At 37.0% G+C, this 16046-nt stretch overlaps 1 protein-coding gene across 1 annotated transcript in view; it reads right to left on the bottom strand.

Annotated features, from left to right (window-relative positions):
• The window catches only part of POLA1 (DNA polymerase alpha 1, catalytic subunit), a 182916-nt gene that overhangs the window by 40284 nt on the left and 126586 nt on the right, over positions 1 to 16046 (bottom strand). The window contains exon 35 of the mRNA XM_066313985.1: positions 1323 to 1419. Coding sequence (XP_066170082.1) covers positions 1323 to 1419 — 97 coding nt within the window. The remainder of the gene's footprint in view (positions 1 to 1322; positions 1420 to 16046) is intronic.

Genomic DNA, 16046 nt, shown 5'->3' with positions numbered 1-16046 from the left:
AATAGGCTAAAACCCATTTTGGAACTGCAGCAAAAGGAGAACCACCACTCATAGATTTCCAACTGAAGTTCCAGAAACTTGCAGTCCTGAAAAATGCAGTGGAATGCTGTAGCAGGGGACTGGATGTGATCACCCATGAAGTGTTATCTACTCTTATGGAAGAGGTGTGAGATCTACACACAGTTCCTGGTTTCAGCCAGTAGCATCCAGCCCATAACATTCCCTCAGTACATCTCCTGAGGTGTACTAGACTGACATGGCTACACACTGTGACTTCTTTGGATGTAAAAAGCACTGTGAAATGCAAGCATCAGAGTGAACTCACTGCCTTAGAGTGATTAGGAGAGGAAATGAGAACCTCTGCAAGAAGAAACATAAGTACTACAAGCCAAAAGCAGCCTGTTTATTTAATTGAGCAGTTTTTAGACAAGAGGTTACACTACTTTCATTTCCATATGTGGCTTATCAAAATAACATTTAGAAAGACTGAGTTTTAGTTAGTCTTTTATTTAGTTATCACCCCCCAGTAAGCCAACTGCAGATGTAGGGCAGGAGTGGGGATGATTTTGGCAGCAGAGCAGCCATCAGAACACAGATAGTTCCCACAGCACCATCTTTTCTTCACAGGCAGAGGACAGCCAAGTGCTCTCTGTGGTCAACACACTTCAGTGGTGGGACCCAAACACGTCTTTTTTCAGAATTCCAAGCATTAGCACACTCTCAGAAATACTCTTCTGTCAGCTTGAAAATCACTTAGCTGCACAAAACCCATTGATCCGTTACAGCTTAGAAATATTTTAGTTCAGAAGTGTTATGGTAATTGGGAGAGGACAAAAAAATCTTCCTACACTCAGGTTAATTTTTATCAGGTTAATCTGTCTTTTATTTAAGAGAGGTTTATAGACAATTAGCATTACTGCTTTTCTTGTGCCCTTATTTTTCTCCAATGAAAAAGTGTCTCTCTTTAATACTAACAGTTGAATGTAAGTTTTAAATATGTACATATTTTAATTAATCTATTTGCTGAAGATAACATGTCCTTCAAGCAAAGAGATTTCTCTAAGGGTGTAACATGCAAAAAAAGCACATTTTCCAAAACACAGTCACTTCAAAAGAAGAAAGGGAGCATATTATATTCTTAAAGTGGTGAATTCTGACTGAACACATTCCTCTTTACAGGGGATTCTTAAATTCATCCTTTCTTCTATTTTCTCTTTTAGACTACAGCCTCATGGTTCAGATCTGAAGAGTACAGTAAGTCTAATGTCTAGCACGCAAATTGCTACTAAACCATGGTTAATTAAATAAAAATTTAAACATACCTTTCTCCTCCTCAGTGACCACTTTATCCATCGCATAGTCCACGTCAAAAATGTATCGGTAGAAGCAGAGCTGAGTGTACAGGGCCTTATCAGAATACTGGAATGTAAGAAGAGAGCAATTAAAAACCCCAATCCAAAAGTGTGTCTCTTGCACCCATTTCTACATCCAGTATTAAAAAGTGATTATTTCTATTTGGTTTTCTTCCAACAATTTATATGTTCTATTCATGGCAGCTTTTGGAATTGTTATTAGTATTATGCTACAAAGTGTCCTTACTACCCCTCTACACTTTTCCTCACAATCTACACCAAGCACTTATATGAATCAACTAAATTTATAAATTCTTACAGAAATTTAAAATGCATTTTATCCATTCTTACAGATACATGTATCACAATGATGCTTTAGCAGGAAAATGAAAGCCATGAGAATGACGAGACAAAGGAATAATTTTGGTGCTTTAGTAGATTGTACAATACAATGAATTAAGAAAAAAATAATTAATGTCTACTTTTTTTATTAATACAGGTGTTTGTATTCCCCTCCTCCCACCCCAACTGTGGTTCCATAATTTGGGAATGTGTCATCCAAGTAAGAACAAATGCATAAACACATTTACAGCTACATCATCACGTTGCTCTACGCATCTGTGAAGGGTACTGCATATTAGTAATCACACATGTAGTTCAAAAATCTGCAGATGTGTACCTGTAGAATACGATCATTAAATGGTCTGAAGGCCATTTATGTCAAGCCTCAGTGCTATTCCTCTAGTTCCAATGTGCACACCTGGATGCTCTCCTATCACTGCCCCTGTTCTGTGCTCTAGAAATTGCTTGAATAGACATTAGATCCATCTGGACCACACTACAAATAAAACCCTTCAAGTTCATCTCTTGCAATTTTGTTCCATGTAACAACATTCCACTCCCTGCTGTATAAGATACTGGATTTCAGAAACCGGCCAACAATGATTTAAAGAGTTGTTCATTACAAAGAATAAAATTATTTTAACAGCATCAAATTTGGAAGTAGTGTTCATTTTAATGTATTTATTGCAGAGACAGACATATACAAACACTCAGAGGTTTTCTTGATGAGCTATAAAACAAAGGATGTGGCCAGACCAATGGAAAACTATCATGCAGCATATCACTAAGAATGATCTTGAAAATGCAGTGGAAGAGCAACCGGTAAACTACTTCTTCTTAAGGGAATTCTACTTTAACTTAGGTTTTCAGTCTTCTGCCCAATCAAGCCAAGTTTTGCTACTACATTCAGCTAATTTTACACTTCTATTGACATGCAATAAGTATCTATAACTATTAAGCAACTCATGTTGAGACATCTGACAACTATTACTACTGCTTAGTTATTTTTTATATATTTCAACAGTATTTTTTCCACTTCATGTGAACCTATTTTAAAAAAAGACACACAGAAGCATATTTTATTCCTTATTAGCTATTCTACGATATGCATCATCATTATACTATTATACACCAGTTATTTTTAGTAAATCCTGATTACTGCTTCCTGAAGAAGAAAAAAGGAGGACGACAGCGATTAAGTTATTTGTTTAGTTTTTTAGATTCAGCTGTAATTGCTGGTACACATCTCCCTGACTGCACACATGAAGCAGGTTGAATAGAACACTGAAATTACCTCCTTCATAATAGTTTGTTTTGATAATGTATTGTGTGTCGAGATGATGAGAAACAGTTGCTGTCAATTTGATTAGCCATTATATTTTTATGTTAATTGCCATTATTGGGTCCATTCTGTTTAGTGTCACCATAGAAGCCATACAATGTTAGCATAAATAACAAATTGGAGTAAATTAGGAAGATATATTTTTGCCAATTCATTTTAATTGCCCCTCAGTCCTTCCGTCGGTTAACGCAGCTGTTGACCCATAATAAGCGCTAGGTCAATATAGCTGCTTGTCAATTCAGAAATGCAAAGTGCTGTGTTGCTGGTAATGGATATACAACAACCTTTGCCAGCCAACTGAAGCAAACGAATGACAACTCACATGAAAGAATAAAGCATCAGCTATGGAGTTTAGTGACCTGATATTAGTCGGCAGGCTAATTGAAAGTCACTGCTTAAATGGATAAAGAAAGTACAAAAATCAGTATGTAAAAATGTATACATGCACATATAGGCAGATATATATACACACACAATTTTTTTATTATTGATAATGCCCTAATATCTCCTTCCCTTTAGATTCTTCTATCTTACACTTAGTAACTGGTAGAAAACAAAACTTTTTAAGTTTTCCATGCAATTTAGTATTAATATCATGGCATATTTATGAATACAAGGACAAGGCACTTTAAATTTGAAAGGACTTTAAGAATTACTTATACCACCACTTCTTGCATTTCCTTAATTTCTTACACCCTATAGGTTTAACAAAGGGGAAAAATCTTAATGTCTAAAACTTTAAACCCATATAATATTTAATTTTAATGGTCATTTTTTGGTGTAAAGAAAACCCAACACCCCAGCATTACAGGAAGAACTGGAGCTAAATTTTATCATCATTTATGCATTCTTTCTTCTCATGAAAAGCTGGATGACAAGCACATGAAAATAAAACTCTATATTGACATTTTTATTTACTCCATGATGTTTGATTTCATTATTTCATTAAGAACTACCTTCTGCAGGTAAGTCTGTTTCTTTAGGAGCTTCCACTCACGGAAAGAACATATTGTTCTTTTCATGCAACCAAACTATTTTTTCAAAATAGCATTTAAAACCACAATCAACAGACGAAGGAACAAAAGGTATACAGTTTTCTTTCACAGTTACTCACTTCTTTGACAGAAAAATTAGGCTTCTAATATAAAAATAACAGATGTATTAAAAATAAACCTTTGTGTTTAGCCAACAAAATATTAATTTAAATCCAGGTTTGAAATGGTTGTAGAACTGTTTCCTGTAGCATCATAAGGCCAACTGCACATCTCCAACTGCCTTCCCAGGAAGAATTTAAGATCACACAAGATTACACAGCAGGAAACCAATGGTTTCTTAACAGAACTGGTGAATTACAGACACTGGAAAAGCAAATTTTCCTATGACTAAGCATAAAGCACTCAGTCACGAAAAGAGAATTATTTTGCTCAGCTACCATACACACACCAGACAATGTTCACCAGGGCATACACAAGGAAAGGAGACTTTCCAAGAGCTCCTGAAGGACAGCAGTGCCTCCACACAAGGCCAAGTCCACCCTGTTCAAATGCAATGTCTGGCTCAGCATTCGCTCCGTCCCATTCGCCCTGCAGCTGCTGGTGTTTGAACAAGGCACTGGACTGAAGGGTAGCATCATCTCTTCTCCTGTGTCACAAATGCCTAAAAACTCAGCCCTGGAACAAGGTCCCCTTGTACACTCACTCCAGCCACACCAGACAGCTCCCTCAGTCCCTAACAGTGTAGTAAAGGAGTAAGGATTTTTCTAGAGGAAAGCAACCCTTCTGTAACAAGATGTGAGAATTGAAACTGGTTTTCTTAATCTGGAAAGAGTAAAAAAAAAATAGCCAGCATCCACTTTTCTTCCTCTTTTTCAGAAATGCAAAAGCTCAACTTCCAGGAAGTAAGGGGCCCTGGAAAGACTTTACAACTGGCAGCCAACTCTCCTTACCCTAAACACAGTTTTTCCACTATTTAAGAAAGTTTGGTGGCAGCTGCATTAATGTGTTGAAATTAGAAGGCTTCTCCCTAAATGCTGATTAGTTTAAACTACATTCCAAGGAACTTCGGCTGGGATGCCTCAGTGTCCTTCCTCCTGTTAAGAAGGCACCCAAGTGGGAAACACATCAGCCTTTAAAACTCATTCAGTGCTGAAGGGCAGCACAGCAACCTGGAGAAATGAGTTAAGAAAGGAAATCAGGTAAGGAAGAATCACAAAGAGGGAAAGTTTAAATTTTAAGCCGTAAAACTTTAAGTTTTTCTGTTTTTTCTGCCCTTTTGCTTTCTTATGCACCTGACTCCCATTTCTTCGAGCCCTCTCCATGGCGTATTCTTTGTTACTGTTGTGCCACCTATGGTTTTAAGGATGATAAAGGCAAATGGAAATTTAATAAAATCCACCAAAAAATCACGCATTTAGTTTGCTAACTCTAATAGACTGCTTTGCAAAAGAGATAATTTCCACAGGCTACAGAAGTTATTTGTATTACTTCAATTAATTATAATACAAAACAGTGGCACCACTTCATTAATCAGCTGCTTGAGAGAGTTACTTTTGTGAAAAGCCTTTTCAATAATTTTGATTAAAAAGAATAGTGGCTCTTACTACTGTGATATGATTCAGTATGTCCATCAAACAAATCCTTAATATTTTAAAAACAGGAAAGAAATAGAAGGAAACAGAAAAGAAGTTTCTTGGCAGAAAAATGTGTCTTAGGAACTCTTTCAAGGCTCAGATGTAATGGAGCAAAGCGTACAGGAAATACTTCAGTGCTTTGAGAGGCATTTCCTCCCCTCCCCCCTTTGGAAAGATGCAGTAATTAAAACCTAATTATTATCTTCATTTTAAACAAAACCTAAAGTGAATACCAATTAATAACAACATACTAATGAGCATCTGCTGTGATGAAATTGAATATGAATGTGCTGCAAATTTCGGGTAATTTATTTTTTCGGGGAAGTGCCACTGGTCTCAATCTACTGCTGGAAGATTGTATAGACTGTACACATCTTCCATCATGTCTCTTATGTGCAGCAATTTTTTTATTTTCAAAAAAAGGACATACTTCCACTTTATACATCCAAATGCCAATGCCATCCATGCTACAGTGATTTCAAGGCGATAAACTAGTGTGTCATGTTTTACACACCTCATATATTCTTTTAGCAAGCCCAGGGCAGTGGCATCACACACAACCCCTATTCACCAGCAGATTCGGAAGACAGACACTCCTGCATGACACAAGCTCATGAAGTGTGAGTTCATGTTACACTAAACACTCATAATGTGTGTGCTCCTGGCCTCATGCTGATATATAATGAAGTCTGGTCTTCTTGTGCACCCCAAAGCCTGGTTAAAACACAGTGCTAGTCTACATTATACAGGCTGAAATAAAGTGCACACCACTTTCACTCAATTCCATTAAAAACAAGAGACCTTTGATCACCATCTTTCCTGACTGAAGCCTTGGAAATAAAGTAGAGAGGGGTTGTGTGCATGCGGTTTCCCTTCTTAACCCTCCAAACTATCCACCTGTTAAATCAATTTTGGGTTTTTTTCGTGATTTTGACTCACTAAGTCCAGTACAGCAGTAAAAGAAAACTGAAATGGGTGTAGTAGGATTTAGATGCAATGAAATTTCCCCTAGCAGTCATGCTAACATGGACTGTATGACAAAAGAAGAGATCCCTACATGTACTTGCAGGAGTCAATGAAAAGGATATAAAAGCCCAATAGAAGACAGGACACACTCTTGCACATTATGAGATTTTTTTTTTCCCATTAAGTAATTGAAATGAAAAGAGCTTTTCCTGTCCTGTCTAGCAATTAATGAGAACATTAAAAGCCCTGCTCCTCTTCCTTGGAGATATGTTGCTTTTTAAACAAAAAGACTAAGTGTCATCTATGCCAAACAAACAGTTTCTTATTTTAATGCAATGCAACCCCCTGATCCCGGTCTCATGTGTACACTGCAGCTCATTGAGCATGCAGTAAACCACACTGAACTCACTAATCCAGCCAAAATTACTCATCTCTTTTCTAATCTGGCAGAAAACTAACACCCCAAATTCCACTGCTGCCCTGAGTGGTCAACACCAGGCACAAGGTGAAACAGAAAACTGCATGGTAGTTGATGTGAACAAGCCAAAATAGCTGCTGCTATTAAAGGAAGACAGGATCTTTCCTGCTTTTAGTTTTGGGCTTGAGTTCTGCCTTGCACCCAGCACTGAAACTCATCTGAGCAGCACAATTATCACACCTGGAGGTGAAACACAAGTCTTAAGTAAGAATCACTCTTTTTCTGATGTGTGGGAACCACTTGCCTCACGTAGCCTCAGAATACACTTGTCACTGCAAGTGTTCTTCACTTGAAAATTTTCAGCATCAGTATGTTTATGACTGATTTTTGATATTACTAATATTTAATACAATACACAAGACAAGCACATAAAACGTGTGACTGAGTCTTTAACAAGACCAGACACTATCTGCTCCAAGGTATCATTTTTGGTAAGAACATTATAACAGCAATTAATGACTAACAGTCATGACTAATTGTTGGATGAAACAGAGCAGCCTGGTTTAGTGAAAGGCATCCTTACCTAAGGCAGAAGGGTTGACATTGGATGATCTTTCTGGATGTTGTTTTAAAGGCTCTGAACATACACAAAACATACACAGTGACCAACCAATGACTTACATCTGTAATCTTAAGTTTCTGGTCAAAGGATACTTATCATTGTTAATGACAGTGCAATAGGAGAAAAAGGTACAACAGTTGGGTTTATCAAATAATTCAAGGCTCTGCATTCTAAATCAGATGAACAAAATACATTTTTAAAAAATAACTTCATCTGTAATCTGCCTCAGAATCTGGAGAGCCTCTAGAATATTCAGGTTCTCCCTCTGAAAGCAGTGTCATTGCATAACAGAGGAATCTGCAGACTAATCAGTCTGAATATCCATCCTACACTGATGTACTTTTAGATCGAGATTGTACAGAAATTCTCAAGCAGAAAGGTTAAAGGTCGATGATTTCCACACCAAATCAAACCAATGAGCTTTACTGGACATCAAGTGAAAGCCAGCTACAGCTCTGGAACCAGACTGGGCCAGCAGAACATACCAGCAAAACTACAAAACTGTACTCAACCTGATACATGGAACATAATTCTGGAGAATTACCACATGATGCCAAAATCAACTGTATTTTAAGAGCTTCTGATCAAGAATATTTGCACATTTCAAATAAATTTCTGCTAGAAATAAGCAACATATAGATATAATCCCAAAATATATCTTCCCCTTGGTATACAAGACAAATCTAATTAAAAAAACCCCATGTTTACAATTTTAAGGGAAAAACCCCAAGCACTTTGAAAGTAAGTCATTCATTTATGGATTTCTGGAATTACCTAACCCTTGATAATCTGGGATAAAAAGAAGTTAACAAAAAAGGCTCGGTGAAACAGAATTGCACACCACTTCTTGTAAAGCAAAGTTGTCATTTTGCTTGGGAGATAAAGCACCAGGGCCAACTATTCCCCAGCTATTTTAAGTGTTACAGAACAAGTTAGCATAGCTCCAGAGTTCTGTCTCATTCTAGAGAACTGATGGATCTACTCACTGAAGAGCACCCATTTGCAGTTAACTGTAGGTCATCTGCTTATTCAAAAGAGAAAAATAAACATGTGTAAGACCTCTCATCACTGAACAGAGTTCTTTTAACTTCCAAGTAATTTCCTGTATTTCCATAAAAAATTGTAAAACCATAATGCCCTAACAAACATGAACTGAACTGTAAATATCCAGGAAACTTACCTCAAAAAAGATGTGCTACTACAATTGAAAGAACCAAACAATTAGGACTCTGCTGAGCTGAAATCTCCATAGAAGACCTCTGGCCTTACTCATGGAGAATGTAGCACAATCCCTTGTTCAGGACCCACACTTCTCACAGCTGGAAAACAAATCAAGTGAGGCCCAACCCAGACGACTGTATGAAAAACACTTAAGGGGAGTAAATTCTGTCTGAAGGGAAGGAATCTGCATAAGTTACCTCCCAGACCAGAACCACAAATCAATCATCTATCAGCCACAGCCCTGTCCCATGGCAGAGAGAGAGGCCATTCTAGAGGTCTCCTGGAGGCCTCTGCAGAGTAGATACAGCACTGCTATTTACCATTTTATGCAGTCTGCTGACATGTTCATGAACAGCTGTGTATTGCCAAGGATGAGCAAAATATTCCTCGTTATCTTACTCGAGGCACATTTTGAGTCTTCTGTCTGCCTGCAAAAATAGAGGGTGCTACTCCTGATGTTCAGCTGCAAGGAAGCTACAGGTAACAATGGAAAAAGCTGGTAGAACAAGTCCTGCCCTCACAATCTAGGCTGTAGTAGAAGTACCAAGTTACAATCTGGAAGATATTTCTGTTTACATAAATTAGTTTAATCTAGCTCAGTACTTGCAACCTTATTTTTATTTACTTCTTTTAGAAATAAAGTTCTTCCTCACTGATGGATACACTTTACACAAACATGTGGCACATGTGTCAGCTGTCCAGGAGCATACACTGTAAAAGTGCAATCTGTGTAAACAACTTGTCCTATATGTATTTACTTAAATTACAGTTTTGTTAAGAAACAGGTAACGTTGCACTTCTTTCCCCAAAAATAATTAATTAATATTTGTGAAAGCTTTTTTTTTAGCAGAATCTTGATTATCATTCAACAAGCACAAGTACATCATTTAAAAATGGTTTATTATTAAATAAACAACACTATAAATAGGCTAGATACACAAGCAAATAAGCTTGTCTAAATATGTTTTATATGTTAAAATAATGCATGTGAAAACAAAAAAAAAATCACTTACAGCAAATGAACTAAAAATACTACTTTGAATTACAGTATTCCTGTTTTCCAAGACTTCAGGAGTTGACTCCCTGAATTCTAGGTACTAGAAAGAGAGTAAAAAGTTTGAAAAGACAGGTTTTCACCTTCAACTCCTAGTTTCTCATTTTTTAACAAACTATTATTTGAGCTTAAGTTGTTAAATTACCTGAAGCAAGGTTTAATCTGATGTCTCTGGAGCACCTCCTTAGATTTTAATAGAATGGTTCTCTACTAAATGCTAAAGAAAAGTCATGTTACATAGATTGACAAATTACAGGACAGCATCTTTTCTGCTAAGATCAGCTGTGCACAAAGACACATCTCAGTGACTTATGAGGCAACTTTATCAGCTACCCAAGGGTCAAAATCAATGACAACACTTTAGGTACCAGACAACTCCACTAAGATTCCAGCTACACCTTCCACATGTAGTCAGTGTGATGGAGGATTTATCCCCACACACTTTCCTTTCCAGATAAAATATATGTTACTTTCAGTCTCCTTCTCCATAAATCAAAATTGATTCCTCAGCAGGATAACTAGCATTGTCATCAGTGCATGAACTAATTATGATGTATTTCAGTTTTTAATGCAAACTTCTCTACACACATCTCTGGCACTGCCTACCAGTCTAACAATGTTCTGGGTGGCACAAGTTTCACCAGACAATGCATGTTTCAAACTGATTGTCACCACGTAAAGTTTTTAGACTGCTTTGAGAAAAAGCTATAGATTCTGTCCTGCTCTGCATCCTTCAGCTGGCAAATCCAAACATTTGGATCCAAATCCAAATCCAAACAAGAGAAAAACACCAATCCTAAGATTACCCACAAGGAAAAAGTTTAAGTCGACCTAAGAACAAGGCAAGAATTAAAAACATTTAGGTTTTTACTTTGTCAGTCAACAGGGTGTGTTTTTGTTCCAGGATAAAAAGTGTAGTCAAAAGTGTTCTAAAGATTAATGTTTCCCTCAAGGGCTAAAATTAAGTTTGGAGGGTTTTTTTGCCCTAGATGTACACACCGATCTGGACAGAACTATCTAGTTGTATTAGGAGTTCTGAATGTTCATATTCAACAAGTGAAGAAACCTTAAATTTTATCTTCCAAACTTTACAACAAGCTCCTAAAAATAACAGATAGGAAAACTGCATGCTTTTTTTCAGCCCCAGCACCAAAACACTAAAGCAGGCCAGGTATTCCTTTAAAAATGAACAATGTTATTTTACCAAATACAAATTATACCATTTTACCAAATGCAAAGGAAGACAGAAAGTAATTTGTGTGGTTATAAACTGGCATAGCAAGATAACAGAGCTTCCAGGCAAAAGTCTGTAGGCAGCTCAGGATCAGGGTCCAAGTGAGCATGAGCCTCACAGGAAAACCATGCAGCTACTTTGCAACATTTCTGAGTAAATTCTGACCTACAAGCTGGAAAAGGAATGTGGTATAGTTATTATTAGACTTAGTACCTCCAAGTGCAAGGGATATTTTGTCTCTAGGACAGAAGAAAAGCAGCTGGCTATGACTGGAAGACTTAGAACACCCCAGTGAAAAATTTCCTTTAGCAGCAGTCTTCTGGTTGAATAACATTTTTTTCATATAATTTTTTCATTAGACTGCCACTCTTTGTCTTAGAGCAGCAGTCTAACAATTAAGAACTAGTAGCATTTCATTAGAAAGACACTTCACTTTTCTGATGATAGCAACTAGAATTTTCCCAAGAAGTTCAACATATCTGACAAGAAATTGTATCAAATGCTTCAAATATTGGACTCTATCCCACAAGAGAAGTTAAAACGTAATTAAAAAAATAAAGCATCTGAACACGTATAACATTCTGGAACTTGAGTAGCTTCAATGAGAAGCATAACAAGACAAACATTCTTACCATAAAGAAGCAATCCTCAGAGTTAAGAAGTCTTAGAAGCAACTTTTCCTTCCATTCTAGAACACACAGATACTTGCAGTACAAAGTTATATAAACATTCAAGTGTGTTTTAACGGTGAGAATCTATAGCAGATAAACTGAGAAAGAAAAGATTGTACAAATTCCATCAGCTCCCTCACAGGACTTCCTCCCCTCTTTCCCAAGCCTGTGACTGCAGCTACAGCCCTGCTCTAACAGGACAACCCATAAAAAAAGAAAAGAGGGTAACAGAAAATTTCACTAACAGGACAGACACTTCAGAAACTTTTCAGCAAGAACAAGTGATGTCTGAACTCCACTGTCAGTCAGATGGCTCTAGATCATGGTGCAATGCTTGTAAAAACATTTGCTAGAACTGGACAGCTCAAATAAAACTGTTGTATTGCTCTCCAAAATGCTGATTTCACACTGAAGGAGGTGAACTTCACCAGATAGAACACTCCTAACAGGAGGAGCTGATGTCTACCAAAATTCTATAGACAAAAGGAGAACCTGGAGACTTTGTTAACATATTGCCAACATTGCCATTGGAATAAACATCATCACTGTTTACCTACATACCCACAAAAAGCAGCCCAATCACAACAGAATAATGTTAATTTTTCTAGCAATTTATAAAATAATTTGTAAAGATTCACTCCTCCTCATCTAAGTAACTTACCTGCACTCAAAATCTCTGCACACTGAATTTCATCCTCTGAGCAACCACCTTTTCTCTTTTTTAATCAGATACCAAGCAGGCCCATCTTGAGAGTGCACAGCGATGTTCTCTGCCTCTTTTTGAATACAGAGTTTTAGATACCAGCTAATCCTAAAAAGCAGCTAAGCAGGCTGCCTGTCATGATACATAGTTTAGAGAAATTCATAACTGATCCAACAGAATAAAAGCATTAGTAGGCACGATTAGTAGGCTCTCCCTGGAGCTTCTCCTTCACACACCTCTTAGAGTGTTGATGATGCAGCAGGGACCCTACAGATCACAGGACAGATCACAGTACTCAGTGCACAGCCATTTTGGCCATTCCACTCTCAAAAGCATCTCCAAACCTTTCCCCTTAAAAAAAGAAGTGTCTTATACCCTATAAAAAGCTTGTATGAGTCAAAACACAATGAATCTCACAGGGCACATAAATCATGAATAATTAAGACATCTAAATTGTTAAGCTAGTAAAGTTGTACTTCTGAGATTTAAAATACAGCCAAATGAAAAAATCAACCTGAAATTTAGGACCAGGGGAAATACTCATACATGCATGCAATAAAAATGTCAATCATGTAATTTTAAATTACAGTAAGTCTGGTAAAAAAAATGACCTTATCCTTTAGAGTACCATGCAGCACCCCAGTACTCAAATTACAGGGAATAAAAAGATGAACAAGGAAGAGGACATTGCATTTGAGTAGGGAAAGAACAGACTGATCAGAGCAGCTGCTCTCAAAGGATTTAGTAACAATACTTTAAAAAGTAAATTGAAAAATGTATTTAGAAAAAGTAAACTGAAAAACTTCTGGCCTAGAAAAAGTTGGATTGCCTAATTAGCCACCTTTATAAGCTAGACAGAACCACAGGAGCACCTAATAAAATACACTTACTGCAAATCATTGCTATTGTTCTACACTCTTGTAACTTTTATCCTTACAAAATTATGATTTTAACATTGTTATTCTTAAATCTTATATAATGAAAAGCACTCACTCCAGTTCTGCACAGCAAGGCAGCTGATTTCCACAGGTATGGCAAGTCTGACAGACAGACAACAGCCTGCTCAGGTCCAGGCTCCATAACACACGTCAAGGCAGGTGAGAGTGCTTCTGAATCAATACCAAAAGAATTCTTGTGAAATACCACAGTTTGCCTTCAGCTCTCCATAAGGGAAGTGTTGAGGACTTTTCAGCTTCCTGATAAAACCAGCACTGTTGCTAATAAGGGAACATAGATATCAAGTACAATATAGCCAAATATAGGCAGTTGGGGAAGTATTACCCTCAATCTCATAGCTTTTACATCAGACACTTTTTTTCACTGTCTTTTCATTACAGCCTTTCATCTTTATTCACCAAATTTATATATCCTACTCAATTTTATCTTCATTCCACTGTATAATTCTGCAATGGAAATTGTCTCTTGAAAGGATGTCATCTTTAATACATTGTTTCTTCACAAGGCTTCAAGACTGTATTATCTACGTGAGGTCATCAATAACTTTTTGTTCAGTGATACACTGAATGTATTCTGTCCAGAACTGTCAATTCTCTTGTTAAGGTTTACACAAGTACAAGGGAAAACTGCAAGCTCAAAATTTTTTTAAGTTTTTTTTTCAAAAGGCTGAGTGAGTTGTTGATTTTAAAAAAAAAATTTGTGTAGTGAAGAAATAACTTTATACATACAATATAACTAACCAGAGGAGCACTCTCAAGCAGAAAATTAATTTTTGTACTAGCTAGCTCATTGTTTGGAGCACCTACATATTTCTACATTTAGGATGAGGAATGGAGTGAAAGCAGACTGCAAGACACAAATTAAGTTAGATAACAACAACCTTGGGTGGCAGCAAGAAAGCAGCCAAACCTCATACTATTTATTATCCATATAAACAGACTGGTTTGTTAGGTGAGGATTTTTGAGTGGTTTTCAGCAAGAGGAAGAGCATTCCAGCCTTCTCAACCTTACAGAGAGCATTCACCTGCATTATGCACTAGCTGGAACCTTTGCACTCTTTTAACAAGATCACTCATGCAAAAATCTAGACAGCAAGATTAGAGCACTGATGAACAGTAAAATATAAAATGGAGAAAATGGCAGCATTTTCTTATCCATGTGGAAGTACTGAACAGTACTCTCTCTGCTTCTGCTGCCTGGGTATTTGGAAGCATGACATTCAACAAACTATCTAGACTATGAAAACAGAGTAACCAAATGCAGATATGCCTCTTCAAGCAAGAAGTTTAACTACTTCTGTCAATACACCAAACTCACAAGCAATAGGAGATAACCTACAGAACAGAAAAGCACTTCCCCTACATATCACATGGTTACCAAAAACCCTGAAGGTTTTCACAGAGTTGTGCAAGTTCTGAAAGGGAGTTTTGGATTTATGAGACAGAACAGAATATTTCAGTTTTGTTCAGCATCATGTGACTAACTAAACAAGACAGCCTATTCTTCAGCTCAAATTATGCTGAAAATTTCACTCAGTACCATGACTGTTTTATCAAAACCTGTACAAAACTTATCCACAAAGAAAAACTAGGACCAAGAAAACCCTGTCTCATGATGAAAACTGTTCCCATTACAAGTTAGTTCCAAGAACACAGCTTTTACAAATGCTGTTTCATAGCTTCTGTAACTTTCCCCACTTTCTTATGCTCTAGAAGGAATGTCATTAGCTGGGAAGTTATCAGGAAATCCAAAATGGTGGTGAATTAATTTCTTGACACTTCATGAAACGTCCTCCCATGTAACAACCAACTCCATAGGAACCATTCTTATTAGAAGTCAATTCCTCTCCACTAGCCCTTCTCACTTTGTTCTGCAGTCGTTCTCAATTGTTCACCCTTGGAGTGAAACCAAAAGGTTCTAGGGAGTTCCTCATGCTGAACCCACCCTTAGAATGGAAAAAAGTGTTATCTTTCAGAGGAAATGAAGGTGGCTCATGGCCATTAAAGGTCCTGTGGGCACCTTCTGCTCAGTTCTGGCGGTTTATCCTAATTGTCCCAGCCAAATGAACTCTACTGGAGTAAAACTTGCTCAAATGCCTCAAGCTCCCTTTGATGCTGTGTTCTTCAGCTCTCACTCTCAGCTGCCACGTGATGTTTCTCTAGGTTGTTAAACAGCTGCTGTGTTCAATCTTTGAGGTAGCTGCACTTCAGTGATAAAGTAAGTGAACCTATATATAGTTTGTAAATCCATTTGTTATGTCTAAAGTACTTTGAGATTTAGAATATGCAAGAAAGCATTCATATTAAGCCTTTTAAACTCTAAAAAGGGGGACTGCCATAACTGGCAGGATCCATGTTCAATCACTTTGTACTTAACGGTTTGAAAAAAATTACATTTCTAAAAATTATTTAGAATTTTACTCCACTTTTCAAAGCATGAAGTTAAATGCTCCCATTTCTAAAAATAATAATAAAAATCAATAACTATTATTCAGTATTCATTTGATATTTCACAATGGACCACTGTGAATTTGAA

The sequence above is a fragment of the Sylvia atricapilla genome, chromosome 2, assembly GCF_009819655.1.
Source record: "Sylvia atricapilla isolate bSylAtr1 chromosome 2, bSylAtr1.pri, whole genome shotgun sequence".
Lineage (NCBI taxonomy): Eukaryota > Metazoa > Chordata > Aves > Passeriformes > Sylviidae > Sylvia > Sylvia atricapilla.
This window is presented reverse-complemented; position numbering and strand designations above follow the sequence as displayed.